The following is a 19,526-nucleotide window of genomic DNA, read 5'->3' on the forward strand; positions in this document are numbered from 1 at the left end:
ATGCCACTTTACTAGTCTTGATATCTTTCACACCCATGTAGACCTTAGACAAATATAAAAACATGTTTTACTGTCGTTACTATTTTAAAGTAAAATAGTTTTGATTTATAAAAACAACATCGTATTATACATATATATATATATATATATATATATAATAATGAACACTATAGAAAACAGAAATAAATAGATTTATTTAGGAGTAAGATGGCAAAATTCAAGAAAGTTGCATTTTTACAAATTAAATAATCTATTATTTTCTTTAATTTATTCTCAAATTTGTTTGCTTTACGTTAAGGAATGTCACGGGATGCAGTTTATTCAGCATTAAAAAACTGAACTGATTCACTGGAGGATGAAATAAACTATAGTATGAAAATTAATTCTCGAAAACAACTTTACATATACACAGCAACTGTTTATTTTTTTTAACATGATTTCTTTATCAGGCTTAATTTATTCTTTTAGGAATATTTTCCAATGTTTAAATTTAGATGTAAATTTCCCCGGCAATTAAATTGGACACACACGGTTATGCAGAAGAAAAAGAAGTAAGCTTTTGCAAACGTACGTTGTTTGTTTATTTGAAAGATAAATAATGCATTTTTAAAGCTTATGTTTGGCAAGACGAGATTAAATTCTCCAGCATATTATTTGAAATAAACATCAATACCAATTTAATTTTCAAACGAAAAATTATTTTGCATTCTTATTAGTTTGATTTTAGGTAATTAATACTCAAGCATTTTTAGCGAATCTCCGTCTTTTTCAATTTAAAAAATTACCTATCTGTTTTTGGATATATTTTTAATTTAAATATTTAGTCTAAACATGTCGGAAAAAGAATATCCTTGAAAACAAAAGGTAATAGGAAACGTAATTTTAAATGAAGAGAACTAACACGTTTTATTTAAATTGCACATTAAGAATGCAATTGTTATGCAGAAAGGTTCAAAGATTCAAAATTGCAATTGCTAGCAATCATTTTATGTAATAGTTTTGTAAAGACATGTAAATTATAAAAAGTGTGAATTTGTCATTACGTAGCAAAAGTCTGTGTTGGTTATGCTCAAAAATTAGCTGTGCGTTTTCATAGCCAATGTTGTAAGAAATGCGTCTTTCTCACCTGATAATAGAGTTTAACAATAAATTTTTATCTTTTAACTTAATTGAAGGTTGAATAATATTTAATACGAAAGTTTAAAAATTGGATGGTTTAATTATATTTTTATTATATATCAAGGGCCGGGAGAGCCTGGTTGGTAGGGCACGGGACTCCCCGTGTAGTAAATGGTGATTGGTGCACGTTAAATCTGTCGTGTCACAAAGTCCCTATTTTCCCATAATAAATTATACCTCTAGGGGTACTGAATTGGTCATTGATCATCCTCTGGTTCAGATCAAAATTACGATCTGTAGATGAATGAATGGATGTATGAATGGGTCAGCCCTATGAACAGGTGTAGCAGAAGTCGAATTCATGGTCAAAGATGAAAAAACAGAAAAACACGAACAATCACGCCTTCATGGTCTACGACAGCAACAACAATATATTTCTGAAAAGATATATATTGAAAAATCTAGTTCAGTTCTGTTGTTTCAGAACTACATTATCCACTGCCTTCGCGAGCTGTTAGGAGGTTTAATATTTAATTATCATTTTAATATATATTAAGGAATTAAATATCATTTTATAAGCGAGTTGCAAAATTAAAAGTTTTCACAACATATTTTTGTTAATTTCCTGAAAAAATATGTACATAAATTAGTTTTAACTAAATGTTAGGAAATATAATTAATATTAAAATATGTAGGACATTAGCATCCTTTCCACTCCAAAATTTGGTTTAAATCTAATTATTAAAGCATATTACTTAGATATTTTACCAATGCTCATTTAGCTAGTTATAATTCAAATACCTTTTCTAAGGAGGTCTGTTTAAGAATGAAGTAATCAGTGATTTTAAAAATTGAAAGATCTTCCTAAATATTTCAATCAATTCTTAAAAATAAATAAGTAAATAGATACAAATTCAATATAGATACAAATTCAAATATTGTGTTACTTTAATTCTTTCAATTACATACATTTGGTCATAGACATTATGTATGATATACACTCTTTACTGCCTATAGTGTTTTTACAGACCTTTTTTTGTAAAGCTTTATGTGAGGGGTAAATAATGTTTCATGAGCAAATTAGAAGATTAATTAAAATTTAGAAGACCTCATAGTACATTTTAGCTCTTTCAGATATAAAATTCAGCGCAACGGTTACAAGCTAGGACAGAACTAAGGAAGAATTAAGAATTGTGCAGTTACCAATAACCGGAAATGCCATCCCAAAATACCCGATAGGGATACCTCGCTATTGTGAAATGACTGTTTGAGCCCAATTTTAGGGAACTTTTATTCATCAGAAACATTATCATTTACATATGTTAGTTTCATGTTTTATTTCTAATCATTTTTCTTCGTTTCCTAGTACTATAAAAATGACACTTCAACCATAGTTTGATGACTTATGGTATAAAAAAAACGAGACATTCACATTCAGTGGATGCCTACTCACGTAAATGTGTCAGGTAATGAAATTACTGCCATGCTGGCTGAAAGGGGCTCCATGGAGACTTTGACTAGTCGCGACTCGCTCACTTTCCAAGAAATTTCTTCTGTGTGGAACAGAAACTTCAAACAAATATGGCTTACTCCCCCTGCTCACCACTGGTATTGTAGAAACCGCCCCGGTTGCATTCATCAGTTCGAGGGGGATCGGCCAGATATGACAGTAGTTTCAAGACTAAATAGTGGGCATCTTAAAGGAATGACTTTTAGCTCCGGCTGCAAAATTTTTCCAACCTGCAATAAGTGTCATTCAGAGACAACCTCTCTGGAGCATATCCTGGACTGCCTCGGTCTGAATTTGGAAGATCTAAAAGCATCTCCACTTCTTTTTATTGACTTTGCTAGAATGCATGAACTCATGGACCAGATCTAGCTGTTGCTTGGTCATTAAGGATTAGTAATAACAACAACATGATTTATGGTTAAAGAGCTTTGTTATCGTTAAAGAACTATAATGCAATTATTTTATTTCATTTCATTTTATGACCGCCGTTGAACAGTCGACCCAATCTTTGGGTTTACGACTACTAATGTTCAACGCCATAGCCGTGTAATTTTGAACCAATCCAGAAGACAAGGAAACTCCTGGATCGGTACCCTCAGAGATATTGATTTGTTATGGGAACATGAAGGACTTTGAGACTCGACAGATTTAACGTGCATCAGTCACCATTTACTACACGGGGAGTCTTCGACCAGCGGGGCCCGAACCCACGAACTCTTGGACATGGGCCGGGCACCCCACTGACCAGGCCATCCCGGCCTAGTAGCGACAATTTAATTTTACATAGATTAACTAGCAGCGTTACGTTACAGACTCAATGGATGGACGTCGACAATAGCAGTAATGAACTTAATGTTGATAAATTAAATTGCGACCTAAAATGCCCACAAACGGCCAGTTCAAAATAGGTAGTTCCCTTAAATTATAAAGTAATGCAAGATATTTTCTATAAAAAGGATACATATTTCGGTTTATTTAATTTTATGCTAGGCAGCGGCATTATAAATAAAATCTGAATATCGACTGCTTTTTTTTTAAATATTAAATATGTTCCTTACGCGCTATAATTTTATTCAATACCTAATTTTTATTCTAAGAGGGATCTGGCAGACATTTAACTCATGCATAACTTGGGATCCTTATGATTTGATCTCTATGATCGATTTACATCAAATTATTGAAGAAAAGAATCCAAAGAGCAGTATTTTGACGAGGAATCATTAGAAAGGAAAGAACCGGAAGAAGGGGTACGACTATAAAATATGAAGGAAGATCTTTCTTTTTCTTCCTATTCTCCATCAACGAGGCGTTTAACTGTAAGGTCAGGTATTAAAGCGAAGAAATTTGATGGCGTCTGATGATGGTGATCATCATCATCAACATCATCCCAAAGATGTGTGACACCCTTCCATGCGTGGCGTCACTTTTGAGTCGAAGCCAGAAGAAGACGGTTGTTTCTTCTTTATTTATTTCTACTTCTTTCTCCTTTCTTTTATACATACAGATAAGTACTTTTCCTTTGCATTGTTCTGCGCGTAGACATCCTCCATTTTTTCGATCCTACTCCTTTTCCCTCAAAAAAAACGAAGGATAGAACTGTTAGGATTCCAACCTTTGTTGGAAAGCTGCGGAAATGGGGCATATTTGAGAAGAAAACGGGAAAAAAAAGAAAACGAACGAAGTGAAAAAAAGGGTTCGAAATGGATTTTAAATCGAAACAAAAGCTTCATTTTTGTTTTGTTTTTACAATTGTTTCATTCAGTTTTTCGTCACGTTTTAAGCTCCAAAATGCTTTCCATATCTATTTGATTCGGCCGAGATTTATATAGAATAGTATAAGTTTCAATACATTATTCTATGAAAATAGATAGTTAAAATTAATTTTTATTTGAAAAAAGATTGAATAGACAGGTAAAAATATTTGTTTACTTTTCAAAATACAGAAACAATATTATTCGAATTCTAAATTTGAGAGCAAGTTCTGCTTTCGTTTCTTTCTTAAATTTTAAATCAAAAAAGCAGTAATGCCTGATTGTAAAACACAGAACTTATATCAAATCTAAACACAAACCAGCATTTGTGTTTGTTTTTATTATTGTTTCTTTCAATTTATCGTGTTTCAAATTTATAAAGAAAAATTGAAAAGCTATTCAATCCTTTGGGAAATATATTTCTGAAAAAGAAAACTGCGAAAATAAGTTTTAAACTTGGAAAGATCAATCTAGGGTAAACTAACCAGTGAAGGAACACTTAAGCTTCGCTTGCCTTTTAAAAAATCATATTAATTTCAAAATTCGTAATTTCAGCTGAATGACAGTGTCAACATATTTGTTACTAATTGCAAACTATGCAAAAAAATTGTAGAGAACTAACATAATATTGTTTTAAAGTTTTGGAGGTTCAAATAACAAGTAGTAAGAAGACCCAGTGAAGGAACAGCTCTTACCAGTGAAGGAACACAAAATTGCCCAGTGAAGGAACACTTAATTTTGGTTATTTTTTAATGCTCTTTATGAATTTTTTAGCCATACAAATATATAAAAACAAGAATATTTGTGAAATTATAACAGACAAGTACTTGTAAAATGCTAACTTTTTTCTGTAATCATGAACTAGAAATTAAAGTGATGTTAAATAAAAAATAAATAAAAAAAATCATTCTTTCTTATAATTTGACAGTCAAATCTAAATCATTGTGTCATCCGATGCTGTTTATGATCATTATTATTTTATCACCTTTTTGTTTACTCTTTTTCCTCTTATTTCTTAAAGCTTTCTTTCTTTTTCAAGTATTTTTTCTTGCTTTTTCTTTTCCACTTTCTCTTGTTTTAACTTTTTTTAGATCTTTCAGTCTCTTGAAATTTTTGCCATTTCTCTGAAGTTAGTGCAAAAGGTAATTTATTCGTTTTTCTTCTTATTTGACCTTTCCTTTTATCATCAATTATTTGGCCAATGTAAATGGTTCTTCCAAACTTCTTCTCATTTTTCAGCAACATTTCTAGAATGCCTTTCTCGAAAATAGACGGGGGAAAGGTGTCTTCAAGTTTGAGGCAAATCCATCTCTTGTTGACTTATATCTAGAGGATGTTTAGAAGTACTGATTTTACTTATAGAATCATTTCTTTTTTCTACTAAGAGAGGATCAGCATGCGGACTCATTTCAAATTCGATATCTAAGATGCATTCATTATCAATACTAGCTTCAGTTCCTAAGTTGACTTAACCAAGTGGTCTTCTTTTAATACGTACTTCTTTCATATTGAAAAAGGTACAGGCTCTTGGATATTTTCGATATTAGACTCTCTTCAGTCAATGCTGCGTTAAAAATTTGCAACATGTCTTGAGGGATTTTCCTCTCAAGCTTCAGAAGAAATTGAGTATCGTTTCTGTTTAACCCTGTTTTTTGTTGAGGAGCTTGCTTTTAAATTCTAACATTGCAAAGTCGTTCTTATAAATTATATAATCACATTGTTATCCTATAATGTCTATAATCCTAAAAGCCAGCGAAAAAATGTTCTATTCAAATTTTTATGATTATATTTAATTAGTTTTCGATTTGTAAACATAGTTTATTAAGTTGCCAAACATTTGATGTAACTACACACCATATTAATAAATATAAATTGTAATTTATTCGTAAATTAAGCTATTAAATTAACATTTTGAACTAACATTATTTCAGGAATTATTCATACAATTTTTAACAAAATTTCGGTTGTCCTCTATATAGCAGAATTACTTATCCTAGAGTGATGTAAAATCATATTTCACACATTACTGTTCATTCACTGGAAGTATTCCCAGTGAAGGAACATGCCTGTTTCTTCACTGGTTAGAAGTTGTTTTTTGTCTTTTAAACAGAATTTCGATGTATAATATGACTAAAAGTACAAGAAAATTAAAAAATTTCTTTTATTTTCATTAACTGGGAAATGAACCCAGTAAAGAAACACTTGTTCCTTCACTGGTTTTTCATCCTTTGGTGATCCAGTGAAGGAACATGCCTGTTCCTTCACTGGTTAGAAGTTGGTTTTTGTCTTTTAAACAGAATTTTGATGTATAATGTGACTAAAAGTACAAGAAAATTAAAACATTTCTTTTATTTTCATTAACTGGGAGAAAAACCCAGTAAAGGAACACTTGTTCCTTCACTGGTTTTTCATCGTTTGGTGATCCAGTGAATAAACACCCCCTTATCTCAGTACTTGATTATGCTATGGTGCTTTAAAAAAAATAAAACGTAACTTCAATAACTATATTTTGAATTCTCTTTTTCACAGTGAGAAAAATAAGACTACTACATGCAATTAATTCCACTTCAAACATATAAATACAAACACTCACCTTATAATTTTTTCAACGAAACAAGGTGTTGCAGAGATAATAACAGATTCAAAAATTTTTCCAGAGAAGTCTATTTGACCAGGTAATCCAAAATACTGCTAGATGACTTCCTATTGTTTGACAGTAAGCTATTGTTACCAATCAATCTAAAAAAAAACTTTCAAATTCTTATTTTTAATCAATATATATATGAAATGTTCCTTCACTGGGTAGTGTTCCTTCACTGGTTGGTTTACCCTACACGATTTTTTTTAATTTCAGAACAAATCAAAAATGTAAGTTAGGATAGTTTAAAAAATAATATCAATTTATCTTTAATTTTATGATATCACCAGAGTACGCTAAATCCATTGTTGACTAAAATTATTCTTTGTTGTAGGCTTTTTAAAGGATCCATGTGTCACTTCTTGAATATATTTTATTTTTCAACGCTAAGTCATGTTTAGTCTATTTATAAAATATTTTCCATAAGAGGAAGTTGAGTCGTGGTGGCTCATGGGATAGAGGGCTCTTCACCCAATTACGTGACCTGGGTTCGAGTCCCAGCGATGGTGGGTGACATGAATTCCGAATCCGGCTCCCACCAACCACAATGCTGAAGTAAAATATCCTCAGCAGTAGGCGGATTATGTATTAGAGTTTCCTTTCCGTCGGGCTAACCATGGAGAGTCTTGTGGTTTTTCTCTCCATGTAACCCAAAATACAGGCTAGTTTCTTCTAAAAGTCCACCACGAAGGTGTATTTCTCCCAATAATTGATCCAGGAGTTCCTTTGTCTTCTAGATTGGGCTCAAAACTACAAGGGTGCAGAGTAAACTGGAACGACTACATTGGTAGTCGTAAACTCAAGATTGTGTCAACTGTTTAACAACCGTTATAAAATAAATTAAGAAACGAAGCCACGGTGGCTTAGGAGATAGAGTGTTCATCTCCCAATGAATTGACTCAGGTTCGATACCCAGCGGTGGCAGGTTAATACAAATTCACCTCCGTGCAATGTCTTTGGACCTTTCAAAGAAAAAAAAAGTTCATTCACAGCCTCATAGCATGCAGATCTATTTTTTTTCTTTTGTAATACTTTATTTTAAAGTGAAATGAATGCATCCTTAAGAATATTGTAATATTCAAAAATTTTGATATATTTTCGGTAGTTGGTTTCTATTGGTTCAATCTTTTTTTAAATTCTTGATAATTTTTGGTATAATGTTTAGCTTATATTTTTCCACTGAAGTATTTTCATTTTTAAATTTTCATGATCTACTAACGTATCCATTAATATAATTAACTTCATATTAATTTTTATTATTAATTTATTGAAATATAATACATGCACACTTAATATTTTAAAATTTTGAATACTTTTCTACATGCTCTTATGTCTAATAAAGTTTTTAATCATTGCCAGAGCTTTTAAGACACAAGTATGTTGATAAGCAAGATTATAAATATTGAGTTGTAACTATTTTTAATTTTTATGCGTCGAATTTATTATTTCAATTAGTAACACTCAACTTCATTGATTTTTCGCTTAAATTGTTGAAATGCTAACTATTTTTTATATTTTTTTAAATAATTAATTTTTAAATGTCAGTAAAATTCAAAGCGATTGGAATGTGTTAACAGTTAGAGAAGAAAATTGAAAGTACGTCCCGAAGAAATATTTTTAATACAGAATTATTTGTCACAGATTCTTTCATTAATCAATTCTAGGAAAATTCTTGGGAAGCAAGAATAAAAAAAAAATTAAATAAATGCAATTACTCCTACTTATCTTTCGAATTTAATTCGCGGGTATTTACACTTTTTTTTAAACCCAATATATAATTTAATTTCAACTTAAAACAGACACTATTTTTCTTAAGATGTTATACCGCCAACTAGTTTCAAAATAAACTAACAAAACAATCTTTTCATTTGGATTCATTCTCCACAAGCTGAGAGTCGAGAGTTAATTTGCATTCGAAATCCTTTTGACTTCAGGTATTAAATTTTTTCCCGAGGGATACTTTGATAAAAGAGATTAAATTCTGGTTTGCACAGTTAATTAAATTATACATCTTTGTTATTGTGGAAGACAGAAATACTTTAAGAGAATCTAAGTTGTATTTATGAGAGTCACATCATTCCTCTGTTTATTCTATTCCGTGGAGTTAAGAGCTTATATGTGAATTTAATTTATTGATTACACTTTTTTGGGAGGAGTGTTTTTATTTAATTGAGCAAAAGTGAGCCTTATTTAGTGAAAATTGGCTTTTTCAACAAAAATCCAAAATGAATTAATGTATTTTGAAATAAAACTATGTAAAACATTGTTTATTTTTTAAAATTATAAATGACATTGTTATTGTTATTTTAATGTTATTATATTCGTGTTTAGGGAACCGAGGAACATATTTATAGAATTATAAAAGCTTTTTTACAATATTTATTTATTTAATTAAACTTACATCCCTTAATTCCTTTACTAAAAAATATAATAAACTAAGTAACTGGTAAATAACAGTAATTCTTTTGTTAAATAAACCAGGAATTAAAGGGTTAAATAGAGCGAAGATGTTTCAAAATTAATGAATTTTTATGTATTTAACTGTAATCTGGTACGCATTCTTTTTTTTTCTAAAACTATAAACTATTCATATTTTTACCTTCTTTTAACGTCAAAAAAACTACATATAGCTTTGTTTCAAAATAAATAAAACAATTTGTTTTTTATTCTACACACATAAATTTAGATTCTGCACATGCATAAATACATAGTTCGAAACATAGTATTTTTCGAAAAGTTAACCGTTCTTTTGTTTTTCTTATTGTTGATGCTTTGAATTATGATTTATTTTATGCATGATGAATTTGTTTTGTTACATATTTCCTTATGCGACAAACAATAAGCTGAATTCAACTTCGTTAAGAAAGAAGTTCTTTGGTTGCAATTGTTTTGCCAACTATTTACATAATTTTCTAAACTAGCATTCTAAATAAATAGCGTATGAGAAATTTTTTTCGCAAAATTATTTGCGATATCTCTATTGGAAGCTAAACATTACAACCCTATTTTTTTTTCAAATGATTGTGATAAATATTCTCGCCACTGTAAGGATACAAGTGGTAATGTGCTTATGACTAAGTCATAAAAGATGCACTTGTACTAGTTCAGGAGAACATACAATAAAATACTCGTCGAAAGTAGAAAAAAAAGTAAGCAAATGAAGGAGGTAAAAGAGTTTTCATTCTTTTCTGTTTCAAACGTCCAACTCTTATTGTATGATATTGTATTTAAGTTTGCTTTCTTCCTAATGTAAACAAAAGTACTTTTAGTTTTGAAAGGTAAGAGACAACGAATTTGATCTGCCCTCTTTAATTGCAGCTGGTAGAGAGGACCAAAACAGGCTACCAGTGTGGCTAAACACTACAACCACATTTTTTTATCAGCTTTTTGAAAAATATTCTTGCCACTATCAAGAAATTGGTGTTAATATGCTTATAACTGGGAATAATAGGTTATCTAGAACAGGGATTTTCAACTTACATGCGGCCGGGGGCCGCAATTAAAAACACCAGTCAAATGACGGGCCGCAACTTAAAATTTTATGTAGGACTCTTTTATGTTTGAAGGAACATTAAATATTACGATCAGATTTTTATTAAAATTTTTCAAATATCACACAAAATAACAAGCATTACAAATAATGCTTGCTACGCATTTTGAATCTTCTCTTAATCAGAAACTTAGTGTCAATTTTTTTTTCCTTTAAATTTAATTCTGCGATAAATTAACATTATAGCAATAACCAAAAATTCTCGAGCATCTGAAATTAATTTTTTTTTCTTTTCCACTCATACGATATTCAATTCAAGGAATTTAAGTAAAACATGATATTCATTCCCTCTTTCATGCGTTTTAAAGTTTACAAATGTTAATAATTTCGTCCAAAATGAGTAGTTTCAAAAAGTTAAGGGGGAGAATTTCTTCGAGAAAATTTCTGATACACACATGCTGAATTATAGTTACTGAATACAAAAAAAAAAAAAAAAAAAAAAAAAAAAAAAAAAAAAAAAACGAAATAAAAAAGAACAACATGCACGATTATTTTGAGAAATAAATTTTTCTGCATCGTTGGTTTGTTAAATTTCACAGAAACGAAGAAATTAGGTTTTCATAAGTGAAAGAAAAGTATCCGCGAGCCACCAGTTGGTAACCACTGATCTAGAACAAGCTAAGGAAAATTTAAAAAAAAAATCATTAATATTGAACGATGAAAAAAAAAAGGAAGGGGTTAAAAGACTTTTTATTTTTCCGTATTTAATGACTGATAAAGCGCAACTTTTTAGAGTGATATTGTATTTTGTTTGCTTTCTTCTTAATGCAAACAAAAGTTCTTCTAGTTTTATAATGTAAGAGACACCAAATTTGATCTGCCTTTCTCTATTGCAGCTGGTAGAGAGGACCAAAACAAGCTGCCAGTGATGGTCTTTATTCATGGAGAATCTTACGACTGGAATTCAGGGAACGCTTACGATGGAAGCGTTCTGGCAAGCTTTGGAAACCTTATCGTTGTCACCATTAACTTCAGGTTGGGTCTTCTTGGTAAGTGTTATCTGTCTTCTTCAGAATGATGAATGTTTTCAGATGCCTAAGATTTTGTAAAGGGCAGTAAATACGCCAATGCAACATTCTTTGCAGAAGTTGTATTTTTGAGGAAAAGCAAGCAAGGAAATGTTTAAGATGATTTGGATTTTTTAAGAAAGTCCATGATTTCTGATTACGGAGATTCTTTAAGTTTTGAGATTTTCGAATTTTTAAATGCGGGTTTAAATTTTTTAACTATCATATAGCATCTTCTAGTATAAATTTCTTTGTAAATGCATAAATATATAATGTTGTATTTATACATTTACATAGAAAAATAGTCTATCTCAATGTTATTTATTTTATAGACAGCGTTTGAACTTTATTTGATTTAATGATTTTTCATGATTAGGTAAAAAAGATTTTGGCATCTTAGATCGATTTCAAAGAATTGATTCTAGACAATTTTTTCCATCCATATCCTCACTTTTCATGTACATTTTCATTATCACACTGAGACGATAATTAAAAACTTTTTATTTTCATAAATTTCAGTCATCATAAGTCATGTTCAGTCGTCATGTTTTATGAATTTCAGTCATCATTTCTTTTATTTTTACATAGTCGATATTTCGCAAAAAATATTTTAAAGTTTTCATAAAGTTTTCTTAAAGTAATTCATTTATAAACTCTCAATTGAAATGTGCCCCATTACAACATGTACAAAATATATATTTATAAAAAATTAAAATAGATTAATTATTTACTGTGACAGGATTAAAATCAGATTGAGCTCTTTGAATGATCATGGAAGGGGATGAAACAGTTTTTTCTTGTTATGGAATCTTTAAAAAGTGTCAAAATGCATTAAAAAAATTTTGGTAAATGCATTTAAAAAAATTTCGTAAAATATTGGTACTGAGGCCTTTTTGCTCTCTAATTTTTATTTTTATCAAATTTAAATTAAAGAGCTAAAATCAAGCAATTATTCAGTTTAATTTTATCAAATAATTTAAACCTAATATTTCTAACTATACATTTGAATAGTAGAAAGGCTTTTCGAATTCCTAATAAACAATAAGTTGAATTATTGACTCCATCATTCATTTTGTTTAAATTCAATTTTATATAAGTACATTTTCGAAATCGAATATTGTTCTTAAAAAAATTTGATATCTTAGAAAAAGAAAGAAATTAGTTTGATACTTGAAAGGATTGTAAAAATGCCGCCAAAAAAATATACCCAATGTTCTTTAACGTCATCCAAGAAAACTTTAAAAACAGTTCACGTCTTATAAGACAAGTATCGTTCTGCAACCTGATTCCTCTAGATCTCTCGATATTTTTTAATTTTTTTTAAAGCATGATTTTCTAACATACCAAATATTTCCGTTTAATATTCTTCAATATATCTTTAAAAAACACATATATAAAGTGAACGAAAGTTTTCGGGAGCTTTTGGCCTTATATGAATACTTTACTTTTTTCATCACTCCGTTTATATTGCTTATACCTTATCGATAAGTAACGACAGTCGACCCAGAAGTTAAGTAGTTTTGTTGCTAGTTGAGAGTAAGATGATAGTTTCCTAAATGAACAATGTATACTGAGTGAAAATAGACTGTGCATTTATAATTCTTTTTGATTTTCTTTATTTTCTTTGTATCTTAATTCGCTGATCATTTTTGAGAAACCCGTAGGTGTGCTTTGCTTACTCAGTATATTCTCAGTTAAAATGTGGTGAATGCATAACATTTGGATCCCGCAGTGGACTGATCATTAAGACACGGTTCCCAGCAGATCACCGAAGTCAAGCATCACTGGCTGCGGTCAGTATGCGGGTGGGTGACCACTTGGATCTGTCTGCGTAGGGACCGAGGGTGTGCGGTATGGGTCCTCGTTAAACTGTGTTACCGTAAAGTGCTCGACTTCGCGCGCAGGTCGTCGGGCTACCAAAGGGGGGGCATCCCCTCTGCAGAGGATCAAAATTGTGATGGCATGTCTTCGGATCATCCTCCGGGATGTTTCCCAGACCGTCGCCAATAGCCCATTGTGCAGCTCTAGTGCGACGTAATTTTACAGCAACAACAACAGCATAACATTTGGTTATTATCAGGAATAATGTTGGCCACAAAAAATTTCTTTTTATAAGAGAAAATTCATGTGATATGAGAGAACAAACATTATGTGATGTGATAGCGCAAACAACAAGTGATGTAAAGGGAAAAAAAAAACATGCGATGTGTAAGAACAAACCTCATGTAATGTGTAAGATCAAACCACGCGTGATTTGTAAGATCAAACCGCATATGATGTGTAGGAACAGCACGTAATGTGTAAGAAAAGCCACATGTGATGTGTAATACTAAACCACGTGTGGTTTGTAATGTCAAACCACGTCTGATGTGTAGGAACAAACTCATGTTGCTGAAATAAACCCATATAATGAGTAAGAACAAATTCCATGTGATGTGTAAGAGCAACCCCATTTCATGAGTAAGAACACACACCACGTTACGTGTAATAACAAACTGCATGAGCTAAATTATATTTTGAAATGCCAATAAATATATTTTAACACAATGTATGACTCATAAAAAGAGAATGCTGAAACTCTATACTTAATTTTAGACTTGTCAGGTTATTTTTCATGTTGAGTTGTTAGTAATTATAAACTTTGGGAACATGAAATTTAATTACCTATTTAAAGAAATTACTATGTTTTTATACTTAAAAAATAAACAGCAATTTTATTTTGAACTTTTATTTTAAAACTCAACTAGTTATTAAATTTATAAGCTTGCGCTTATCATTTAAATATAACCTTTTACGTGTACTGTTGGCATGCAAAAATAAATACTTAACCTATAAAGTTTTATGAAGTTTTTTCTCATGAAAGTTCTAACAAAATTTTGATAAAAAAATATTTTCTTTAAGAAATATAGAATCTGCATAAAATACGATTCTTTCATATTTCATCTCTTCAATTGAATATTTTATGCTCGAAAGATATTTTAAATGATTTCTTTAGAATACTATATCAAAGAATTTTATTGAACTATCTGTATATATTCACTTTTGACAAATATTTAAGTATGGTTTTATAATATGAGCAGTTATTTCAGTACATAAAAAAACTGCTGCGTAATACATTGAAAGAAATTTTTCTTATTATATAATAGCTGAATAACTGTTCTTTGTACTGAGTGAATTTTTTTTTATTATATATTAGCGGAATAATAGTTTTTCATACGGGGTGAAAAAAAATTTATATTACAATATAATATAAACTTTTTTATATATTATATTAACTGAATAACTGTTCCTTGTACCGGGTGAAAAAAATTTTTCTTAGTATATATTAGTTAAATAACCGTTCTTCGGAAAGGGTGAAGAAATTCGAATCAATTAATCAATACTGAAAACTCTACAAAATCGTCCACAAAACATTTAGACAAGAACCGAAATAAATAATAAAGCTAAAATAATTCTAATGTCATTCATTTATTTATTATCATTAAATTGCTTTTCTGAGTTTCTTTATGTTATTATATTAAGCGAAACATCTATTTAATTAATCATTTTATCAAAATAAAGATTAACTGATATGACAGAAAGATTTTCAGTATCATCAACATGATGATGTTTCTAGAGGCAACTTATAATCATAAAAATTTATCACATTCAAGAATCGATTATAAAAATGTACAGTATTGGTGCAGCTGTAATTGTCACCAAATTAACTCATAAAATATTTTGTACCTATGTAAGAGTATATTTGGTGCCTATTAAACTACACCAATTAGGGCATATTACCAAAGTATTATTGAGCAAAAATTCGTACGGTGGCGTATGTAAATTTTCTCCATTAATTTTGCCTTTTAATTTTCAGCTTATTTATTTATTTCAATTCGAATCTTTTACTAGAATTATTTTTGTATCATTAGGGACAATAGTTTGCAATTTTCTCTTAAACGAATTAGTAATATTTCTTCCTTAATTTTACCTTTTATGACATAGTTTAGTATTTTACTTCAGTAATAATAAAAATGCATCATTATAGAATCAATAATAAAAATGCATCATTGACTTCAATGATAATATTGGCGTTTTTGTTTATCCTCAACTAATTATTAACATTTCTCCAATTTATCAAAATTAATTATCTCTGGCATTTTTAGTAATATTCGTGTTTTTTATGCTTATTCTAAGCGATTTAGTTCATTTTCTGCTTATATTTTAAATTTTAGTGAAAACTTATGCTTTTAAAAAGTTTAAAATCAACGGTAATTGAATTTAATAAAATAATAACTATTAAAAAAATGAACACGTAGTTTTAAATTACCTTAGGATCAATAATTTGGTGATGTAACTTGCTATGCTACAACGATCACGTTGATCACTCAGAAACTTGGCATAACAAATACACTATTCTTAATTATAACAGAACGCTCAATAAACAACTTTTTTAATTAAATATATTAACTAGCAATCATTACTGTGTTATCTCTAAACTGAGCCGTCTATAGCTTATTTTCAAACCAGGATATTCGCTATATCAATGTGAAAATACCATCTTAATGTCTCTGAATTTAAAACATATTTTAAAAATCAAAAATAGTGCTTCATAATTTGTTTACAATTTTACTCATATAGATTTAGCTTACAGTACACTAAGAACACGGAATACCGACGCATAGATAAATACAGACAAAGATAGATACAAGCAAAGATCGATGCAAACACAGATAGGTACAAACAGACACTATTTCTTCATTTTATTGATTATTTGTTGCTCTTCTCAGTGACTTTACGTTATTAGATTAAGCAAGACACTATCTTCGTGTACTAATATCTTCGAGAGACCATAAAAAGTCTTTCATAAAATTGTACAGTATTTCAAACAGCTGTGATTGGCAATAAATTTAATCAAAAAATATTTTATACCTATATATGGATATATTTTGTACCTTTTAGAAACTGCACCATCATACCAGAAGTACCAATTACCAAAATTAAGCATCAATAACAGTAAGGCGACTTTTCATGCTCTTTTAGGCGAATTAGTATAATTTCTTCTTTACTTTTTCTATTTAGTACATAGCTGTTTTTTTTCTCTTCAGCTTATAACTATTACCAGATTTAATTAACATTGACGTTAATAATAAAGTTGGCTTTTTATTATGTTTCTAATCAATGAATTAGTAACCATTCTCCCTTAATTTTGCTATTCAGTTCAAAATCTTTTTTTTTTAAATTTTAATTACCGCTGATTTTAAATTTAGTTTTATAGTATCTCATTTTAAAGTGTAACTATAAACAAAATAAACACGTGGTTTCAGATAAACTTAATAATATTATTTTGGTCACTTAGTCCGTTAATGCTATCAAGATCATATTGATAATTCAAATAACCTGGTTTAACGAGTACAAAAAACTTAAGTAATACAGAACGCGCAGTAAACAAACTTTTTTGATTAGAGTTATAAGCTGGCAAATATCATTGATGTTATATTTAAAATATGTAATATAAACTGATTGGTTAATAGTTTACTTTAAAACAATGACTTCAGATTAGCCAATAGGAAAATTCCATTTCTTGAATATCTTATATATACAGAGATACAGAGAGAGAGAGAGAGAGAGATTAACGACACTCTAAAATATTAAGGTATTGATGTGCTCCATCAAATAAGTTGATTGTATAAGACGCGAGTGATTACGATAAAAAGTACCGGTAATCAGGGCGCTAATGTGTAGGTACTCTTTGACAGGAAAATTCTTTTTTAGCTCAAAGCTTAATTTTTTCAGAAATATTTACTGTAAAATCACGGAATCACTGTAATTACTACTAAAAAAATTACGGTATAAAATTTTACGGTGAAAATGGATTTTATGGTAAAAAGGATTTTGTTGTAAAATGGATTTTATGAATGTTGCATTCACAATATCAGTACTTTTACTGTAATATAACCTGGAATTTTTTACAGTGAACTATTTGCCGAAATTGGTTTGAATTCTATATGTTTTCAAAATGACGATGAATATTGAATTCCTTAAAATTCTTTTTTAATAATCCATTATTAGTAAAATTCCCTAATTCAAAATTCAGCATTGTAGTTGATCTATTGATCTAGATATTTGGAAAGATTTCTTAATTCTAAATAATATTATAAAAATAGTGATTAATGTTTCAAGCACCCGTTATTTACTATAAGTTTGCATTTAAAAAAATAGCTTATTTTATATTCTTTTTTTTTGTAAATATTTTCTGCCTATTTCTTTTTGCAATACGGTTTTGTTCATAAATGTTTTCTTCATTCTCTTCTCCTACTGAAAATAGTGCTGTTGTATATTACTGAAATGTTCACATCAGCTTTATGAGCCTGTTCGTTTGTGCTTATTACGTCATTTTTCAATTTGTTTCTCTATTCATTTTGAACGAAAACAACAACCTCATGTAACAAGTTGCACTCAGTATTTTTAATAAGACTCTTAAATAGACTAAATCATGTTGATACTATTATTTGCCATTTCCTCTTCAACCTCATCTTTCATTTCATTTCTTTCTGGATACGTTTCTTCTTCTTAAGTTTTATTCTTTAGCGTATTTATTATAAATAATTTATTTGTAATAGAATAGATGTTTTATGTAGTTAGCAATTATAACTGTCACTTAAATGTCAATTTGATTCAATAGATTCAAACAAAGAATTCATCAATTAAAAAGAAAACTCCATATATAAGTAACAAAACGAAAAGTAATTTGAACTACTAGTGGACTGCGCCCCCCGCTTGCTAACGTTCGCCAACCCCCGAGAATTGCTACGCAATCTTATATGGTTTGTTTCGCAAACTAAGCTCGCTTCGCTCGCTACTAACTTAGGTACATTGCAAATACACAAAATTCTAAGAATTCAAAACAATCATTCAAATCCATATAAAAAAATTTTTTTTTTAACAATTACATCTTTTTAGTAAATACTAAGTCATTAAAATAAATTTGAATTCAAATAAATGACATGTAATTCGTTAAACTTATTAGAAATGTGCTATAGTATACAGGTAATTCGCGATATAAATCAAAAATCGTCAAATAATTTCGTAATATATAAATTCGTGAAAAAAAGCGCTTTCGACAAAATACTAAAATAGAGATCTATCTATAAAGACTACTCACTTCTGCCTAGCTTAATAGTATGAGATTGCAGCAGCTGATGCTCTCTGGTTACTTCAGTTTCCGTTTTTAAAAGCGCTATACGTTGAGCCACCCTAGCTGGATATGGCATGTGACATTTTTAGCGGCAATCATTGGTCGATTAGCCGTGTAAGAGAAATAGTAGTGTAAACAAAACAAAGCAAACGTTGCCACCGGCGGAAAAGAAATACAGCCAAAATTTGGAAGCCACGTTAGAGAATTATATATATTAGATGTTGTTGAATTTCAGAATATGTTTAACAGAATATTAAGTGAGATTCTTATTAAAACGAGAGAAAAAATGAAACTGTTATTTTATTGCTGAAATATTTGAAGTAAAACAACTATAATTATGATAAAAAAAGGACATTTGAAATAAATAAGTAAAATCTTTATTTTATAGCAGAAAATATGGTAGTGGTTAAAAAAATTATTTAAGCAAATGAAATTCAAGACACAATACTTTTGCAATTGATTTAATAAATACCAGTTATTAATTACCCTGTAGCGTTAAATTCGTTAAGTGTTAAAATTAAAAAAAATTGAACCACAATGCCTACCATTTCTTTGGTGCTTTAGCAACAGTTTTAAAAACATTTAGTTTTAATGTTCTAATTTTAAAAATTTTGACAATAAAAAGTACCATGGCATCTTGAATTCAAAGGCAGAAATTAATTTCAAATGGAAATATTCTGTTAAAAAAATCATTCTAAAATCTGTAAAAAATCATACCATATAATTTTATAATAAAATTCTATCAGAAACAACCGTTTAATTTGGATCATACGC

General features: G+C 29.5%; 1 protein-coding gene across 3 annotated transcripts in view; it reads left to right on the top strand.

Moving 5' to 3' along the window:
- The window catches only part of LOC107438596 (neuroligin-1), a 193,902-nt gene that overhangs the window by 96,294 nt on the left and 78,082 nt on the right, over nt 1–19,526 (top strand). For all 3 annotated transcript variants that reach the window (XM_087157250.1, XM_043053825.3, XM_043053821.3), the window contains exon 2: nt 11,405–11,557. In XM_087157250.1, the coding sequence (XP_087013376.1) occupies nt 11,405–11,557 (153 nt within the window). The remainder of the gene's footprint in view (nt 1–11,404; nt 11,558–19,526) is intronic.

The sequence above is a fragment of the Parasteatoda tepidariorum genome, chromosome 2 (assembly GCF_982258835.1).
Source record: "Parasteatoda tepidariorum strain Cologne lab strain chromosome 2, Ptep-v5.0, whole genome shotgun sequence".
In the NCBI taxonomy this organism is placed as follows: Eukaryota; Metazoa; Arthropoda; class Arachnida; order Araneae; family Theridiidae; genus Parasteatoda; species Parasteatoda tepidariorum.